Genomic DNA, 19,377 nt, shown 5'->3' with positions numbered 1-19,377 from the left:
TTACTCTTGCAAGAATCTTTTGAGAAGCTTTATTATTTATAATTCACTATCTAACTGAATCAGTTTCCACAATAAGAACAATCTTTTAAGTTACCAGAATTATTACTTCTTTTCTTCTTGTGTGTCTAGATCATCTTTCGCTGCCTGCTATCTTTCCCTAACCAAATATTTTCCTTTTACTCTGATTTTACTCCTGTTCCAAAGTATGTCCCAATCTTATGTGACCCTCCCTATGAGGCTCGGAGTAGCTCCTTGTAGCTTTATATTTAGTAGCCTTTTCCCACAAGAATACAAATGCACATATCAAAATGTCGGGACCATCATAATGTCATGTAAGCATTTAGCATTGTGGTTTCAGCTTCCCTGTAAGAGCAGTAATTGCATTTAATAATAATTGTAATATCCAATAAATTAAGGGCAATACAGGTGGAGTATGAATATGTAAATTGCTTCCTGTAATTGAAAATGTTTATTTCTATCAAACATAAAAGGGGAAAATGTGTTTTTTTCTAAATATTTTAGAAAACTCTACATTTAAAAAGAATATTACTATATAGGATCCAATATAAAACCTCTGTTATGTTTGCAATTAAATTTGCTATACAACTGACAACTAAGACTGTAAACTAAAAATAAAAATCTCATTGACATTGGGTATCATCTTTACAGAAAACCACACTCGTATATTAAAACAATAAGATATCCTGAAGGGTTCCTTTAGTCAGTTTAATTCACTAAATACAATACTCTAAACCATAACACATTTAAGATTAACATTGTTCAAACTCAAACGATTAAACAGAAAATACACAACACAGAACGGTGTGAGACAAAAATCTTGTAGAGTTTCTCATTCTTACGATGGTTTGTCGCGATTTGTTTTGACCCCAGTTACTTGTTCTTCATTCTAAATATTGAAATAAATTATATGAAAATTGTTTTAGTATCCAAAAAATAAACCACTGTATACAAATTTTTTGACTTCCTTCCATTTTAAGCAAATAGTGAAATTATCAAGAAATTATTTAAATTACATTTCCTACTTTATGCACTCTGCATGGAGTAACAAGGATGGACATTCATTGCGATCACTGTGAGAATGTGACTACATTTCTTCAGAAGTTGCGATAAGGAATATTGTCCTGCCATCTCCATGACTTCTGTTATGGAATACACAGTAGCCCACTAACCTATAAAAGCTTTGCATTTTCTCTTCATTTTAAGTGAATGCAAATAAAAGTTATATTTATACTAAAAAACATTGCGGTTGTTAACGGCAAAAAAATGACACCAGTCATAAGTTTGCGTGTCTTAGAAATTTCTACCCTTACAAAAGAATCCCCCCAAAACCTAAAATCCATACCTGCAAATCAACCAATGTTGAGCAGTAGGTGAGTTATTTGCTGAAAATGGTGTATTTCAATATTTTATGCAGCCTTAAAACATAAGATGATTGCATATGCATATAAACTGGCTAGTAGATGTTGTACTGTTCACAGAAACAGGCTATCCTACAAACAGTGCCTCCCACCCCCTTTTCACATAGAAAAATCTCAGTGTATAAATGCTATATTTAGAATTGAATATTTATGACCCTCAATGTACCCCCCTTCCCTTTGCATAGATGAAACTAAAAAGTAAATGAAAGGATTTTTATATTTTATTAGTTTAGGAAGTAGTCAGCACCCCTGGTCAATACTTTGCAGACTGTAAAAACTGGGTGGTTCAACAGTTTTTTTTGGATAGGTCTCTATTAGAACACCAAAATGGTACAACATTTGCCAATTCCTCCAAAGTTGCATGAGTTGGGGTCTGGTTAGTTAAGGCGCAGCAATGGACAGTAAGATTGAAGTCTTGACACAGATTTTCAACAAGATTAAGGTTGAGACTGATGAATAAAGGACATTTTTTTTTATTTTAAGCCATTCCATTGTTTCTCCTGCAGTGGTGCTTTGGATCAGTTTGAGCTTTTTGGCAGAGTACCAGGATTTGTCTGTAATGTGCACCATTCATCTTCCCAAGTTTGCCTGTCTCTACCATTGAAAAGTATCCCCAAAAAAACATGATGCTACCACTTTCATTAGGAATCTGTGTGCTCTGTTAGGTGTGTGTAGGTTTGATTCCTACAATGTTTATTACGGTCTACTGATTCATTTTCTGAGCATGTGTGATGTTCTGCCTTCCTGCGCTGAGTAATAGTTACTTTGAAAAGGTTTTTCAGTGTGTATGAAAAATGTACAAGACAGCTGCAAGCAACAGCACGCACATAAGTTTTGTAAAGTTAGTAGGCTCTGAAAATGATGCCACATGGTAGTTTGCAATGGAAATGCAGCTTAAGACTAAAAAGCTATGGAAGGTCACTACCCACCCTGGACCCACTCCCAATGCGGTTGATGTGGACAGAGCGATGGGCACCAACGGTTTAGCTGTGCAGCAGCATGTATATTCTGTCATTAGTGGAAAGGCACCAGTGCATGAATTGTAAATTGCTCTGCAAAAATCTTATGTTGACAGAGGACTACAACGAAGGAGGATGTTATATGGAACAAAATTGAATGCATGTAAGGATATGGATTAGTACATTGACAAAATTATGTCTATACGACAGCAACTGACTGCAATCGGAGTTGAAATAGACGAGGAGGAGGTAGCAATGGTGATGCTGTAAAATTTTACTCCGTAATTTGATTTCCTGGCAGTTGCTTTAGAGTCACGTGCGACAAGTTACAACGGAAATTTTCCATAATCATATTACTATAGTTTCAAGAGGGCATACCCATTAGAGACAGTTGTGGATAGTTCTGCCTTACTCACCAAGGGTGTAAAACCAAGAACATAAAATTCAAGTGTTTCAAGTGTCAGAATCCAGGACACAAAGCCTCTGAATGTAAAGTGAAGGAACCAAGTGCAGATTCTTGCTGTCGCCAGCGATAGAATGAGTCAGTCAAATTTAGGAGATTTGCACAGCAAAGACTGCTGGTACATGGACTCGGGAACCACAAGATATTTCAGCCGCAAGAAAGGTTGGTAGAAATCACTGAAAAAATGTGAGCCTGTGACAGTTGGAGAAATAGGGAATTATTCTTTAATTGCCACAGAAATTGGAACAGTAAATGTTCGACTAAAAATGAAATGAAACACATTGGTCACCTATATTGAGGACCAAGTCCGATAGATGTTAGCGTATTAGAAAAGAAGGGATTCAGAGAGCAATTTGCAAGAGGACAGTGTATTGTGCAAAATGGGAGGGGGACTGTGAAAGCCACGGCAACCTAGTGCCAGCAATTGTATGTCCTGGACATGGAAACATGTTATGCAATGTCTGCCTCTGATAAGGACTCTATCATAACCCACGTGACGTAATCTTCTGTGCCTTAGCTCAATGTACAAAAGATGCTAGATCACATAGTGATTTTAAAAATAATGAGACCGTGTGTGAAATCTGCACAATGGGAAAGCAGACAAGCTATCCATTCATGCCCATTTCTCAAAACAGCGAGCAGAGCTGAGCAGCCACTGGCATGAGTACATACAGACAAGTGTGGTCCAATGGAAGTAGAGTCATTCAGTGGCTTCAGATATTTCTTCACCTTGATTGATGCAGCTCGAAAAATGCATGTATAAATAAATTAAGAAAAGTGAAGTGACTGGCAAAATTATTGGATATAAAAACTTGTCGGAAACAAACACGTTTCAAGTTAAAAATCTCATTTAAAAATGGAGGCGAGTACAAAAACAAGGGTCAAACAACTTTTAACTTTTTTTTAAAGAAGCATGGCATCATGCATAAATTGACCATTGCCTACACTTCTGATCAGTCCGTGAGAGGCCAACAGGACAATTGAAAAGAGAACGCAAACAATGCTCCATGACCCAGTAATAAGGCTGTATACATAAACGAATTGCGTGCGGACTTTGGCGGTGTGCGGGAAACCACCAAAAGAGTGCTGGTCTAAGGTAAAGTCAAATGTCACACACTTAAAGGTGTTCAGATGCAAAGCTTTTGCGCCTGTGCCATAGGAGAAAATACGAAAACTTGACCCAAAGTCTATCATGTGACATGTTGGGGTATTGCAATGAAAGCAAGGGCTATTGACTGAGTGTAGAAAACTCGGAGCCTGAGACGTAGTTCTTAACGAAACAGGAGTCTAAAGTCGAAACATTAAAAGTCGATGCACCCAAACACTACAACAACAAAGATGATCATGATGGAAATGCAAATAAGCAAAAGCGTGGATGTGTGTGAATCTGCTTTGGAGAAAAGGGATCATACAGGTGATACATAAATGCAGAATAGAAGTTCAAATTTTGCAGAAAACAAAAAGACAGACGTGACTGGAGTGAGTTGAAATCTGCAATTGATAAAGAACAGATGGCTTTAAAGAATAATAACACATGGATTATTGCGGATAAACCAGTCAGTACACCTGTTGACAAATAAAAAATAAAATAAATAAACTACTGAAGCAGAGATACAGGAAATTAAAAGAATTCATTTTCAAAGCGCTGTTGGGACATTAATGTATGAAGCTATTGGCGCACACCTGGATATTATGCATGCTGTAATCAGTGTCAGCCAGTTTACAGCAAATCCAGGGAAGCTACATTGAATTGCTGTCAAACGCAGATACCTGAAAGGGATTGCAACACTAAAATTATGTTGCTCAAGGAATGGAAACGCATAGCTTAAGGCATTCTGTGATTCTGACTGGGAATCCAATGAGAATGAGAGGTGTTCCTATACAGGGTACATGTTTAGGATGGCAGAGGTAGCCATCTGCTGGAAAAGTCGGAAACAGGCTACTGTTGACATTTCTAAGACGGAGGCAGAATATATGGCGCTAACTGAAGGTGAAAAAGAGGCCATATGGAGTTGGGTTTAGTCAAAGATAATGATGTGGTCAAGATTGCCGGTGACGACGGGTTTATTCCAAAGACAATTAATTTATTTCAAAGCACGATGTACGGTCCAAACATACAGCAATCCAACACCATTTGATAAGGAACAACAACCTGATTGATGTAAAGTACATTGCAAGTGGAGAAAATCTTGCAGACATGCTAACTAAGGGACTTGCATTACCTAGTCTAAGGGGCATATTCAATTGTTGTTTTTCCGCGCCAGTTAATACGGTAATTTGTAGCTGGATTTCAGCTTGCGGCTCAGGGAGCTGCGAGCTGAAATCCAGCGAGTAAATTACCATATTAACTGTTTTTCCCGCGCACGATTACCGTAATAACAGTAATCGTGCCTGGACTGCGGGATTTTCGCCGTTTCCGCCGACAATTGAATACGCCCCTAAATGTTTTCTTGCAGAAATGTGGCCTGGAATATATTAAAAATGTTTTGCATGCCATATTGTGTATTTAATAGTTAGACAAAAGGTATGAAGTCAATACTTATGTCTAGCTATACCCGGCTTTACTAATTCACATTTGAAGTTTTAACTAGAGGCAGTTTCAAACAAGGGGGATGTTCGGAATCAGTGTGCTCTGTTGTCTCTGTGTGTGCGTCTGATTCTTATGATGTTTATTACTGTCTGACTACCGATATCTTCTCAGCAGGTGTGACGCTCCGCCTTCCTACTCAGAGTAATAAATCAACCTCATAGTTACCTCCCATGTCCCTGTGCATTCACACTGCACCAAAGATCAGTGTCATCAGCATCCCTACCATAAATCCTCTACTAGCGCTTCATCATCACCACCACCATTTATTTATATAACGCCACTAATTCCACAGCGCTGTACAGAACTCCCTCACATCAGTCCCTACCCCATTGGGACTTACAATCTACATACCCTAACACACACACAGACTAGGGTCAATTTGCTAGCATCCAATTAACCTACCAGTATGTTTTTGGAGTGTTGGAGGAAACCGGAGCACTCAGAGAAAACCCACACAAACACGGGGAGAACATACAAACTCCTCACAGATAAGGCCATGGTCGGGAATTGAACTCATGAACCCATTGTATTCTACCACACTGTAGGACCTCACAGAGGGACCTATATTTACAGAACAGTTGATCCACAAACTCTTACACCAGTAGAATAAATTAAGAAAATTGTATGACTTGAGGCAATATATCATTTGCTTGTTTGTTTTTTATATTTATTTTGCTTTGACCTATTAAAATAGGGTTTGATCCATAAATATATTAATAAATTCAGAGTCTTTAAAAATTGCACTGGTGACTGAATACTTTATAGGCATTGTAGGCCTGATCCATTAAGGAATGTAAATGCAGATTAGTGCCGTATTTTGTGTAAAATTGCACTGCACATGCTCAGAAAAGGACTATATGCCAGTGAACGCAAGTACATCCAATTAATCTTCGAAGGACACTTCCAATTGCCTGCAGTTTCATGGGCAGAAAGGGTGTATGTACTTTCGTTCAATTCAAGCTCTGGGCATCTCTCAGGTTCATGATTTTCAGTCGTATCACTTGCACCAGCTACAGGGCGGGTGTAAGTGTCGAGTAATAGTGATGATGAGCATGTGTGCATGCTAGAACATGTGTTTGCAATTAAGAGTAACTGAAAAAAATGCATTTTATGTAGTCAACATTAAGAACATCCTGATATTCATCACCCACAACATTAAAACCACTGACAAGTGAAGTGAACAACATTGATCATCTTGTTAAAATGGCTCCTGTGAAGGGGTGGGATATATTAGACAGCAAACAAAGTCATTTCTTGAAGTTGATGTGTTGGAAGCAGGAAAAGTGGGAATTGAGCGACTTTGACAAGGGCCAAATTGGCTAGACTGGACGTCAGAGCATCTCCAAAACAGCAGGTCTTGTGGGGTGTTCCCGATATGAAATGGTAAGTACCTACTAAAAGTGTTGGAAGGACAACTGGTGAACCAGCAACAGTCATGAGCGTCCATGGCTCATTGATGAGCGTGAGAAGCGAAGGCTAGCCAGCCTGGTCCAATCCCACAGAAGAGCTGCTGTAGCACAAATTGCTGAAAAAGATAATGTTGGCTATGAAAGAAAGGTGTCAGAACACACAGTATTCTGCGTACGGGGCTGTGAAGCCGCAGACCATGCTGACCCTGTCTACCGCTGAAAGCGCTTACACTGGCCACGTGGGCGCCAGAACTTGACTGTGGAGCAATGGAAGAAGGTGGCTTTGTCTAAGAAATCACATTTTCTTTTACAGCATATGGAGGGCTGGGTGCGTGCGTGTGCATCATTTTCCTGGGGAAGAGATGGCACCAGGATGCATTATGGTAAAAGGCAAGCCAGTGGAGGCAGTGTAACGCATTGAGCAATATTCTGCTGGAAAACCTTGAGTCCGGGCATTCATGTGGATGTTACTTTGACTTGTACACCCATGTTTACACTGTTGCACACCAAGTAAACCCCCATTCATGGTAAGTGTGTTCAATATTGTTGACATGGCCCTCAAAGTCTCCGGATGATTACATTATTAAAAGGTAACAATAAGGGAGTTCTGGTTTTTTTTTTTGTGCAATTTCTGCTGGGATTTTATATTGCACATATGTGTTCTGCACTGTGCTGGGTCTTTCTCAACATGGCAAGTGCCATACATGCAGAGCATATCTAGATCATATTTAACAAGAGATGTATCTTCAGATCAGCTTGTAGTTGAATACGGACGGGTGTATGCCCAAATTACGTTTAACGTGCTTGATAAATCAGACCCTGTATGTTTACTAAAAATACTTTCCACATTAATGTATGATGTGTTATATGAAATGCAGCACAAAACCATCCCTTTTTCAGTTAACTACACTATCATTAACACAATGTGGCCTGAACTTAGATACACGTTGATAGAACAGGGTTTGTATGTTTAAAATATATATTTCTTTACAATGTAAATTTATGGATCTTAAAAATTACTTACGTTTGTAAGCATGCTCATAGTATCATTAAGAGCATAATCCACAGCTTCAAATCTGTAAAAGAAACATTATGAAAATTCCAAAACACTATAATCCACCACATATAACCCAATTGCCAATTACTGTATTCGAATACTCAAAAGTAATGTTAATATCTTTATAAACAGTGGGTTCTGATGTTGTTGCTTTCCACTCCGAGAGTTATGATGTTATCTTCAATGTTCATTAGGAAACATTATACATTATAAAGAATGAAGATCTCCATACTAAACAATTATTTTTACAAGTCACCTTTGATATCTGTGACCTGTATAAAAGGAATGGATACAGACTAGTGCACCTATATAGTCACATAATTCAGTGAGTTCTAATATTTATATACTTTACAGTACTGTGTGCATTATCCCATCAACACACTAGCTTTGTTAATAAAAACATCAGGGTGTGGCATGGCAGCCATATTGAGTGGACTAGCTCCCAGTTCTCCTCACCAATTATCTTATATTTTGGCTCATTTGGCCCTGCAAAATGGGACTCTAGGAACTGTTGGAGGTCAGAACGCTGTGGCGTATCTACAGGTTTTCCAACTCCACCTCGGTTATCTCACCTACAGCCTCCTCTTCGGCGGATATGACGACTTCTGACCCAGCCTCTCAATCTGGCCAAGATCGTAGTACTATTCTGCAACTCATTAAGTCACTTCACACAAAAGAGGAACTTCAGACGAAAAAAAGACTTCCATGTCCTGGAAACTAGACTCCATGAGGCTATTCGTAAGGAAGTGGCCCATCTTCAAATCGGACTTCGCTCAACTTTCCGTCGAGGTTGGCCATGGTGGAAACCCACAGGGAGGATTCGGAGGAATGTCAGGACAATCTTCAAGAGACACTGGAAAGGCAGGCCCAGGAGTTTCAAGTGCTCCATGATAAAGTTGACGACCTAGACAACAGAGGTCACAGAAACAATCTAGATTTGTGGCCTCCCGGAAGGCATCTTGCTCCCAGATCTGGTCCCGTTTGTAACTAAAATCTTCAATGAAATTCTAGCTCCGAACCAATCCGCACTCATCCACTTTGAAAGAGCCCACAGGGCCCTGAAACCACAGGGAGCTCAATCGGATTGACCAAGAGACATTATATGTCGCCTCCACCCCTACACCCAGAAAGAGGCAATCATTCCAAAATTGAGGAATCTAGATGGAATTGATTATAATGGACAGAAAATATATATTTTCCAGGACCTCTCTTGGCATACCCTTCAATTTAGATGTATGATTAAGCCACTGACCAATGCTCTCTGCAACCAGAACATTAAATATACGTGGAGCTTCGCTTCAGGTTACACTCAATGGGCGAACCGAAACTGTGCGAGTGCCCTCAGATCTTGCCTTCTTTTGCTCAGCCCTGGACATCCAAAATGTCCAACTCCTGGAATGGCAGGACTACTTTGCGAGACTCCATCCTTTGTCAACAGGGAACTGGCAGGTAGCCAGTAATCCGAGGACATCGGCCAAATGAAGACATACACCTTAAGGAGATACGACCACCTGAACAATACGCCTCTGTCTTTTTCTAATATTGTCACCTGACTGCCCTGGCATTTGCCTAAGTTTTGCCTCTTAGGCGCCTCCAGTTGATACTGTTGTTGGGACTTATTGTTCTGGTTTGTTGCTTTCCTATTTCCCTAATGCAGGTTCTCTGGAGCAGACAGTAGACTGCATCTATCGGACTCAGGGCCTACAGACTGTTGAACTTAACTGAATGTTCACAATGTGCCTTAATAACCAAGTGCAGTCTGGTTACCAAGAGAAGGTTCATGCCAGATGACGTTCTTGCCCTTCCCCTCACAGGTAGCCACCAATAGATAACCCTTGGTCTCCCCATTAGTTTCGCTAGCGAGCACCTCAATCCATATTTGGCTACCTGAGGACACATTTTCGCAGGTTCTTGTACCTTAGTTCACACTTACACCTATTTGTTTATGTTGTATCCAGCACATTTTAAATTGGAGGCCAAGCCTCCTTCGTTACTTCTTTAATACTTAACTCTAGTAGTTGCCTTGATCACTAACCCTGTTGACCCCCAATGCTGTGTACTCTGCCAGGGGAATGGAGAGGCTCCACCCTCCCCTACATCTGGAGCGGATAATATGTTCCATTTACAATATATGAAAGTTTTTTTTTCCTCTGTCTCTACCACCTCCTCCCCCCTCTTTGCTTCCTCTCATTCCCTCCATACCACCAGGAGCTTCCTCCTACAAGATATAGATATCAAGCGTTAAATAATGCTGTATTCACTTCCTGCTTACCCACATGACCAACAGCCTTAAAGTCTGGTAAATACCAGAGAAACATTCACACCCCTTGTACGAAAATAGCATCAGCGCCTTCTCTGGAATTCGCGCAAGAGACACACTTTAAATATGGGACCTCCCTGGTCTTTCAGCATCGAAATTACCCTAGCTCAAACTTTAGCAACAACAGCGCTAGTAAAACCCTTGGTGTAGCCATACTCTGTAATATGGTAAAAGGGAGTCTCTTAGAAAAGAGGACCAGACTGGTTGAGGGGAGAGCCTTCTTGGCTTAATGTAAGCTACACGACACTGTTCATACCTTTGTTAACCTATATTCTCCAAACCAGGGTCAACACGCCGTCCTGGCTTCGGTCCTGGAGAAGATTGAGGATTTGATGGAGGGTATGCTGGTGGTAGGAGGCGACTTCAATTGGTCTCTGAATCTGGACCTCGACACATCCGATGGAGATCCGAGACTTGTATAGTTCTCAGCTGATTGACTGTTGTACCCTCCATGTGTCGGAGACTATACCTTTTTCTTCCAGCCACACACGAGTTTACTCCCGCATTGACTACTTATTCCTCTCACAAAGACACATACAATTGGTTCATTCCACATCCATAGGCCAAGCGACCTAGAATGACCACGCCCCTATCTCCCTAACTCTACACTTGGCTCAACCTAGGATAAAAAGCTGTTTGTGGAGACTTGACAAACTTCTCCTACAAGATTCATATTGTAAGACTCAAACTGAAAAGGCCCTTGATGAAAATACTAAATTTAACTCCACCTCGGAGGTCTCAACTGTGTCGCTCTGGGAAGCACACAAGTGTGTTTTTCGTGGTAAACTAATTCAACTAGGTTCCTACATGAAATAAGAAAAAGAAGCTTTCAAAAACCAGCTCCTCAAAATAAATCATAGATCTTGAATCCAGACACAGAACCACTTTGGCCCCCGAGGTACTAGCGGAGCTTGCTGAAGCCAAGTCAGCCCTAAATAAACTCTTATATCATCATCATTTATTTATTTATATGACAGAATAAAACTAGATTACCATAAATGCCGTAATAGATACTTTCAGTGGGGCTATAAACCAGCTCCATGTTTGCAAAGGCTAAGTCCCAAAGAGGCAAGTCTTTCATAGCAGCGATTACAAATGACAAAAGCACAGATTGCCAGCTTACGTCGGACATAGCGACATCATTCTTCCTCCTACTACTCCCGTCTCTACAACTATTGGAGCACCCTTTCAGAAATGGCGAACGGAAACAATCAAATCCACCCCCTCGGTTAAAAGGCCCGGCGGATTTTCAATTGCTTATTACAAGGTTTTCAAATGTAAACTTATCCCCTCTACCGCTCCCCCATAGCCCGTATTAAAATTAATGGGACACTCTCGGAACTGGCGAGGATTGGTAATGATACCAGGGTGGGCTGTAAACTCTCCCCGCTAATTTTTGTGCTCTGTATGGAAGCACTGGCTAGGTAAATTAGAGAAAACCCTGACATTAGGATTACAGGTAGGAGGGGTAGAATATAAATTAGCTATGTTTGACTTCCTAGCCATGGTCACTAATCCGATTTATTGATCCCAAATTTGGTAAAGGAATTTCAGCATTTTGGTTCCCTGTCTAATTTCAAGATTAATTACTTGAAATCAGTGGCCCTTAACATTTCATTACCTACTTGCGTAGCTGAAGGTAAATATAATAATCATATTAAGTATCTAGGGGTGTTGTTCTCTAGCGAACTGTCCAGTCTATTTGACCTCAATTGTGGCCCTCTAATAGCATGGCTCTGAGCTGATCTGAGAGTGGAGGTGAGAAGCGATGGATTGACATTGAGGGCGCAAACCTGCCCTCTCTGCCCCGGTTTACCCTGTGGCTGAGAAAATTACCTACCAACATCCCACTATTGGCCCCACTATCTTAAGGTGGTCCAGACTCAGACTACTCACTCACATATCACCACCACCTATATCCCCGTGTTTCCCATTTTTGACAATTCACTATTTCTGCTAGGCCTGCGAGTTGGTCCATTCAAGACCTGGGCCCGAGTTGGAATCACACGGGTTGGCCAGCTGATTAACTCCACAGGTGCGTCTCCATTCGCAGTAATTCAGACAAAATGGAAACTTCCGAACTTGTTTAATTTGGAGAAATCTCCAGATTTCCATTTCCTGACTTCTCCGCAAAGACTCAACAAGGGATCTTACAATCTTTGAATTGATAAATCAGGCCTCCAGCTGCCCTCCTAACCTCCTCTATACTATATATACACTCCTCATTGAAAATCTATATAATGCCTTAACCAGATTTACCCGAGCCTGGGAACGAGACCTGGGAGACCAGATCCAGGCAGTAGACTGGACAAACCTCTTCGAATCTACACATGCATGCTTCACTAGTGTAGCAGTCGTGGAAACGCACTACAAGGATAAGATGGTACAGATGCCCGGCCCAGTTAGCAAGAATATACCCGGGGGTCCGGGACGTTTGCTGGAGATGTCAGGATGCACCCCACCCTACATAAATGGTGGGACTGTGCAGTGCTTCGACCCTTATGGACCCAGGTCATAGCAGTCTCTACAGATATATTGAGAGAGGAGGTCCCTGACAAGCCTGTCTTTTGGTTACTAAACAAAACAAAATCCCCGATTTCAAACTTCAAAAATTTTTGGGGGGAAATATCTCGTATCAGCCCCCAAAGCAACGATACTGACCCACTGGAGGTCCCCCACTCCGCTTTGCATCAGGGAACGGCTCCAGAGAATAGAATTCTATAGATCAATGGATGAGTTAATATTCTCCTCAGCTGATAAATTTGAAGATCATTATGCTATTATTGCGTCTATGGTTTGCATTCCAGGATGCAGGGAAATTAGAGTGGTTGACGAGTTCAACCTCCACCACCTCAGCTGATAATTCTCTAGCCTAACCACATTTGCAATTAGATAGCCCCTCCCGTTCTCCCTTCCCCCCTGATCGCCATCCCCCACTCTCACTTCTTATTGGCCTTAAGTAAAAAAAAAAAAAAAAAAAAAGACAAACAACTACTATGTATCTGATATTCTTTACAGAAAAACACTCTAGTGGTTTGTTCTATGATTATTTAACCCACTATTAACTATTTTGCAAAATTTAATAAAGAAATAATACACAAATAAAAAAAGGAATTAACATCTATACAAGTGTTAGAATACACAAGTGTCCCAAAATAAATGCTGAAATAACGATCTAAGAAAAACAGACTCCCTTCTATATATTACAAGAATTATCGTAGACCACGCCCTTCGTAAACACATTTGACCTGTGGTCTCGTACCATTATTTTGTCACGGAACTACTTGGTAACCTTATAAATCACAGAGAAACGGTCACCTTTCAATTTCTTAAATACACCAAAGAGGTATCTTCAGTACTTTTGTCTTTATTTCTTTACCACAATGCTATGGTATTACATGCTCTCAATAGCAATTATACAACTCTTATTCTAGTGCGATTTCTGGAATTTCTTCCCATTCTGCTCTGAATATCTCAAAACTAAACAGAACTTGCACAATCTTCTTACAAGTTCTGGTCGCAAACATTTTTTTTTTTTTTTTTTTTTTAATGAAAGTCACCCCATAGTTCGAGGCAGACATTAGCTAGGTTCCTCAACCCAGCACTACCATACATTTCACCATATGTAGCGAGGTTTCTGAAATAGCTCATATTCCATTACTAAACAGTCCATTACTTCAGCGTGCTAAAAAGAATGAAAAGTATGGCAATGCTATAAATGTAGCAAACCTTAGCAAATTGTTTCATTTAGAAAATATAAAATTGTTTCATTGAGAAAATATAAAATTAAAAGTCACAATTTCTATTATGTATCAGCAGTTCTCACTTCAACTATTCTTAGAAGACTGAGCATCTCTAAATATCTGCATGCCTTTTAAGATTCATCTCACATTTCTAAGAGAGTCATGTGCGATGAGCACAGGAGACTGACACGAAAGAAGTAAACATTGGTAGAACAGTCAGCTACTGTACCTTTGTTTTTGATTGGTGCAAAATTCATTAATTTTCACAGTTTGTGCCTCCCAAAATTCCTGATAAGAAAAAAAATAAAAATAAAAAATATAGGTACAACATAAACTCAGCATTAGTCTTTATTTAAAAAAATTACCTTAAAATAATTTAACAAATAATTTCTACAGTATCCCAAAGCTTGTGCCACAGCAAATGGCCGCTTAGAGATAAAACTGGGTTAACGCCAGAGACATCTGTGATCTCTGGCGTTAACCCTTTGATAAGCGATAAAAGCTTTTCTAGGCTTAACACATTTTAATAAATAGACCCCACAGCCATAGCTACAGTGATTTGTACAATCCATTTCTATGAGTCCATTGGGGCATAGTGCGACAATGGGGTAATGTATGTGGACTTGAAGCAAGGGCACTTTAAATCTTAAACTGTTAAGTGGATAGCTCCTCCCCTACTATGCCCCTCCGATATGGAGCCTTCTTCAATTTTAGAAGTCAAAAAGTGAGGGCCCAACTAGGTGTAACAAGAACATAAACAGCCACCACTACCACTAAAAATCCAGAGCAAGGGGAGGGGACACAGCGTTCCCCAATGAACCCAGAGAAATGAATATATGACAAATTCCTCTTTCTTGCAAATGGGGGACTGCTACAACGGAGACTTTCCAAAGCTGCCACTAAGGGTGGGATTGCTCTGAAACAACGGCACGCCCAAAGCTAGCATCCCTAGAGGCAAAGCCCTTGTAGAATTTGGAGAAGGTGTGGACAGACGACCAAGTAGCACAACTGTGTGGCCGAAGCAGCATGATACACAGAAAGCACTGCTCAGTCCAGGTCGAATGAGCCTTAAAGCCAACCGGCACCGATCTAGATATCTTAAAGTAAGTCAAACAAATAGAGGATGTTCTCCTACAAGCAAAGACACATCCAGAAGCTGCAAAGATGAATCAAAAGTCGGAGATTTAAGACAAATGTCAGAACAACAATCTCCTGGTTCAAGTGAAAATGGGAGACCCCCTTAGTCACAAAAGAGACCTACATGCAATGCATTGCCCTGTCAGAATGAAAACCAGGAAAATTGAAATATAGCACAACGTCCCCAACTTCAACACATGACGAGTTGTAGAGATAAAAATAGGACCTTCCGGTTAACATAAGAGATCAACTGATTCCAAAAGCTCAAAAGGGATCTCTAGTAAGTGCCTTAAGCACTAAAGTTATGATCCCAAGTGTGACTGGATCACTTTTATAAATAACTTATGGTATAAAAATGTATTTAAAGGAAATAGCGCATAGCGCTTATTTAGTTGCAAATGCACTTATTTTTGATACTGTGGGTATGTTGGTAAAATAAATCTTTATTTCTGAGACCTGGGAAGAAATTTGTTGTATTTAATCTTGCTAGAGTAAATGCATTATTTCTGATGTATATATCTGATACAAGAAGCCTTTGTTTAGGAACTATTTTGTGTATCTTGGTGTAAGGAAATGTCTTGTTTGGGGTTTTGCAACTTGTCTTGGGGAAATCTTTTTTTTTTTTTGGAGGAAATGTGTATTCTGCAACTGTTGGAAGAAAGCTCCCATGCTAAGCGCATGTTAATTAGACCTTTTGATGTAAGTGTCCAATACCCCTTAAAGGAAAAGAAGGGGTATATAGACTTGCTGTCAGATGTCCACTGTGTCCAAAATAAGAAGCAGGAAATCACAGCAAGGTTTTAGGATGTCACAGATAAGTGTAAATATTGTTAGCTTTGCATTGCATGTAAATCCATGTTTGGGTAAACAAATTGCATCCCAATTCTAAAAATACCCTGTGAGACTGTGTCTAAAACTGTATAAAAATAGCCCTTGTACAATGAAATGTATCATGCTGATGCTCCATCAGATCTGACCACTGATACCTTTAATCAGTGGAACTGTCCTTGTCAGGACATTTGAGCGAACTAAACATCACTCTCTGCTTCAAGACCCCGCTCGACAACTTCTTCAATATTGCTGTAATCATGTGACCTACAGATTAAACCCTAAATCTAATCCGTCCTCCAAGTGTTCTGAAGTTTGGACCCAGCTCCTAGTACCACCGCTCTGCCTGCTACCCAGCAGCTCTGGCCAGTGATAGGCCAGGGGTATCCATCTACAGAACCCTGATCCATAGTAAGCGGTCAGGGGTACCAGTCCAAGTGTACCAGCACGGGAGTACAGTGACAGTTACCCAGAAGGAACATGGTTCTGGATGCCATAAAGGACTCCAGTGGTGGCAGCAGGCTCCTTCTACTGTAACAGGAGGGGCATATTCGGAATAATGAAAGGGGGCGGTGGCAAAGTAAGCCCAGCCGGTTCCCAGCAACGACAGGGTGGCTTAGGCGATCCATTCGGTCAGACCAAGGTTCTACAGGATGTACAAAGGTGGGACGACCTTGTAGAACCCATTATAGGAAGGTCTGCATCTCTCTCATTAATGCTACCTTGTGCAGAAAGAAAACTGAACCTGCATCTTCAAAGAGCCGGAGGCCCTTGTCAAAAACAATCGTGTGAAAGGTTAACGAGCAGGAAAGACTAAACAAGTAAGTGTCAAAACTGTGATCTTCAAACCACTGAATATAAGCTTTCCATGCATGGTAATAATTTTCAGAAGATTATTTCCTCTCCTTAATCATAGTCTGCACAACCCTGTGCAAAAAAAATCTGTCCTGAAGGATCACTGTTTCAAAGCCACAAAGTCACATTCAGACGACTTAAAGAGGACCCTGGATCAGAAGATCTGGACAAAAAGAGAAATTGTAAGGCGGACACACAGCCAACATTAGGACGACCTGTGCCGGAGGCACCAAAATGGTGGCTACTTATTTTAGTTTCATTAACACCTGTGGAAGCATAAGAATCAGCAGGAACAGGTACAAAAGATGAAACTTCCATGGGATAACTATGGCATCAGTGTACCTAGGAGGCTCTGGAATGGGCACAGAACAGCGGAACTTTGAAGTGCAGACACGATCCCATGAGATCCATCTCTGGCTGATCCCAGGAATATATCAGTTGAGCAAATACCTCTGCATGAAGGGACTGTTCTCCCAGCTGGTTCCAGTTTAGGCTGAGAATCGGCCTCTCAGTTCTCCATTTAAGTGAGGAATGTGGCCGAAATCACTGGAAAATGGCGCTCTCCCAGGACATGATCCGTACTGTGCATGGCCCTACATGTTCCCTCTTGATGGTTCCGGTAGGCTAGCGCTGTAGCATTGTCCGATTAGGCTTTTCGGCCATGTTCCCCTAACCCTGTGCAATCGCTCTCAACACCAGGACATTGATGGGCAATAAAGCAGTTGTGGTGAGACCAGAATTACTGGAACCAGAGAAGACCTATGACTACTCCTCCCACTGGACAAACTCTTGTCTGCGGTGACTAAGGCCCACCCCCACTTTTGGAAGGAATGACCGTTTGAGATTTGTTCTTGCCAACCACCACATGAGGAACTGTCACATGGCCCTGGTCAAAGTGATGATCTGCCTGTCAAGCTGAAGGGTGGACTTAGACAGACCACCTCCCGAGAAGCGCCTGCTGTATGAAACTGTCCGAATGGCACCACCGTGAACACAGACACCATGACCCCAGGAATTTCATGCAGAGAAGATACTTCCTGTCTGACCAGTAAGGCTTGTCTTATTCAGAATGAAAAGGACTGTGCCCTCCTGGAGGAATGCCTTTTCACACACCGTCGAAACTGAAGTAGAGAAACTGTTTTAATCAAGGAAGACTTGGGAAGATTGAGAATCCAGCCGTGTCTCTCCATTATCTGGATAGTCAGCTGAATGTGCTGTTGCTGAGCAGATTCCGACAGCACCTTTAACAAAAGGTTGTCCAAATAATGTACAATTGTTATGCCCTGAACGCAGGAAACTTGCAACGATGGCCATAATTTTGATGACCATCATTGGGGTGGTAGCTAGGCCAAAGGGTAAAACATGAAACTGTGCATTGCACCAGTTCTGTGAGTCTGTAGTCGGGTAGGCCTGTGGTGAAGAATCAGAGGTGGGGAAATTTGAAACGGCGGGAGATGGGTCCCCACCATAGTGATGTGTTGGATTGTCATGTCACGCAGAGATCTTTTCTCTCGGCTTAGGGGTCACACCTCTGTGAAAACCTCCACGAGATGGAGAAGACTGCCCTCTGGTGGAAGCTGCTCTCATCTTTAAGGGCCGAAATCTTTGTTTTTTCGGTTTAATATTCCTTACAGGCAGAAAGGAGCTTACTTCCTGTAGCTACCTGAAAAATCTGCTCCAGTTCTGAACCAAAAAGAGGAATATCGTCAAATGGTAAAGACTCCACTGTTCATTCTTCATTTGCCAATCAGGGTCATAGTCACAGGGAATGCCTTGCCAAAATTTTGAGTGCATTGAGTTTGGAGTCGACAACATGGCTGCCAAGAGGAATTCAGGGCCCTGGTACAACAAATTCATTGGGCCCCCCTTATAGTCGAGTAAGCTTTAAAAAATTGCGCCGCTTAGTGGCAGCGCAAAATTTTTCAGGGATATGCTCATAATTGGGGGCGTGGCAATGCGTCATTGGGGCGTAACTAGCACATCAAAATCACTAGGTCCTGAATTCACTGGAGTGTGACATATGTCCAAGCACTCCTGACTTTCAGGACATCTAGCGCCACAGTGTAGTATAGAATGATTGCAGTGTGTACAGAAAGAGTTCAGTCTTGGCCTGCACCTTACATTGGGCACAACACTCACCAAAAATTGTCCCTACTAGAATCACAACATTTCACACACACTGCTGCTCTCTCCTACCTGTTCTTCTCACTTTCACCACCTGTGGCTGCTGGTTTCTTTAGTTGCGGCTTGTCTGGATCCTGGAATGTTGCAGGACCTATTTGGAAAAAAAAATGGCTACATTTAGAAAATTACAGCCAGCCCCGGCGTTAAATCAATAGCACCCATGATTAATAATTAGGCCTTCCTCCAGCCCCAACATTAAAATAATATAATAAGTAAACCTATTTCCCTTCCTGCAAACAGCCCCAGCAATACCTATTTCCCGCAACCATCACTGCCATATAAATAAATCATAGTCACATTTAATAAATAGACCTCATTCTCCCCAAATTCACGCCCACATTTAATAGCCCCCAAACCACCCCATCTTAAATTAATAGTCCCCACTGTTAAATT

General features: G+C 41.2%; 1 protein-coding gene across 2 annotated transcripts in view; it reads right to left on the bottom strand.

Annotated features, from left to right (window-relative positions):
- Window positions 1-712: 712 nt before the first annotated feature.
- Window positions 713-19,377, bottom strand: part of LOC142157776 (synaptonemal complex protein 2-like) — a 195,751-nt gene continuing 177,086 nt past the window's right edge. For both annotated transcript variants that reach the window (XM_075211319.1, XM_075211320.1), the window contains exons 30-32: window positions 14,210-14,268; window positions 7,885-7,936; window positions 713-907 (exon numbers count right to left, since the gene is read on the bottom strand). In XM_075211319.1, the coding sequence (XP_075067420.1) occupies window positions 857-907; window positions 7,885-7,936; window positions 14,210-14,268 (162 nt within the window). In that variant the 3' untranslated portion in view covers window positions 713-856. The remainder of the gene's footprint in view (window positions 908-7,884; window positions 7,937-14,209; window positions 14,269-19,377) is intronic.

This window comes from Mixophyes fleayi, chromosome 5, assembly GCF_038048845.1.
Source record: "Mixophyes fleayi isolate aMixFle1 chromosome 5, aMixFle1.hap1, whole genome shotgun sequence".
In the NCBI taxonomy this organism is placed as follows: domain Eukaryota; kingdom Metazoa; phylum Chordata; class Amphibia; order Anura; family Limnodynastidae; genus Mixophyes; species Mixophyes fleayi.
This window is presented reverse-complemented; position numbering and strand designations above follow the sequence as displayed.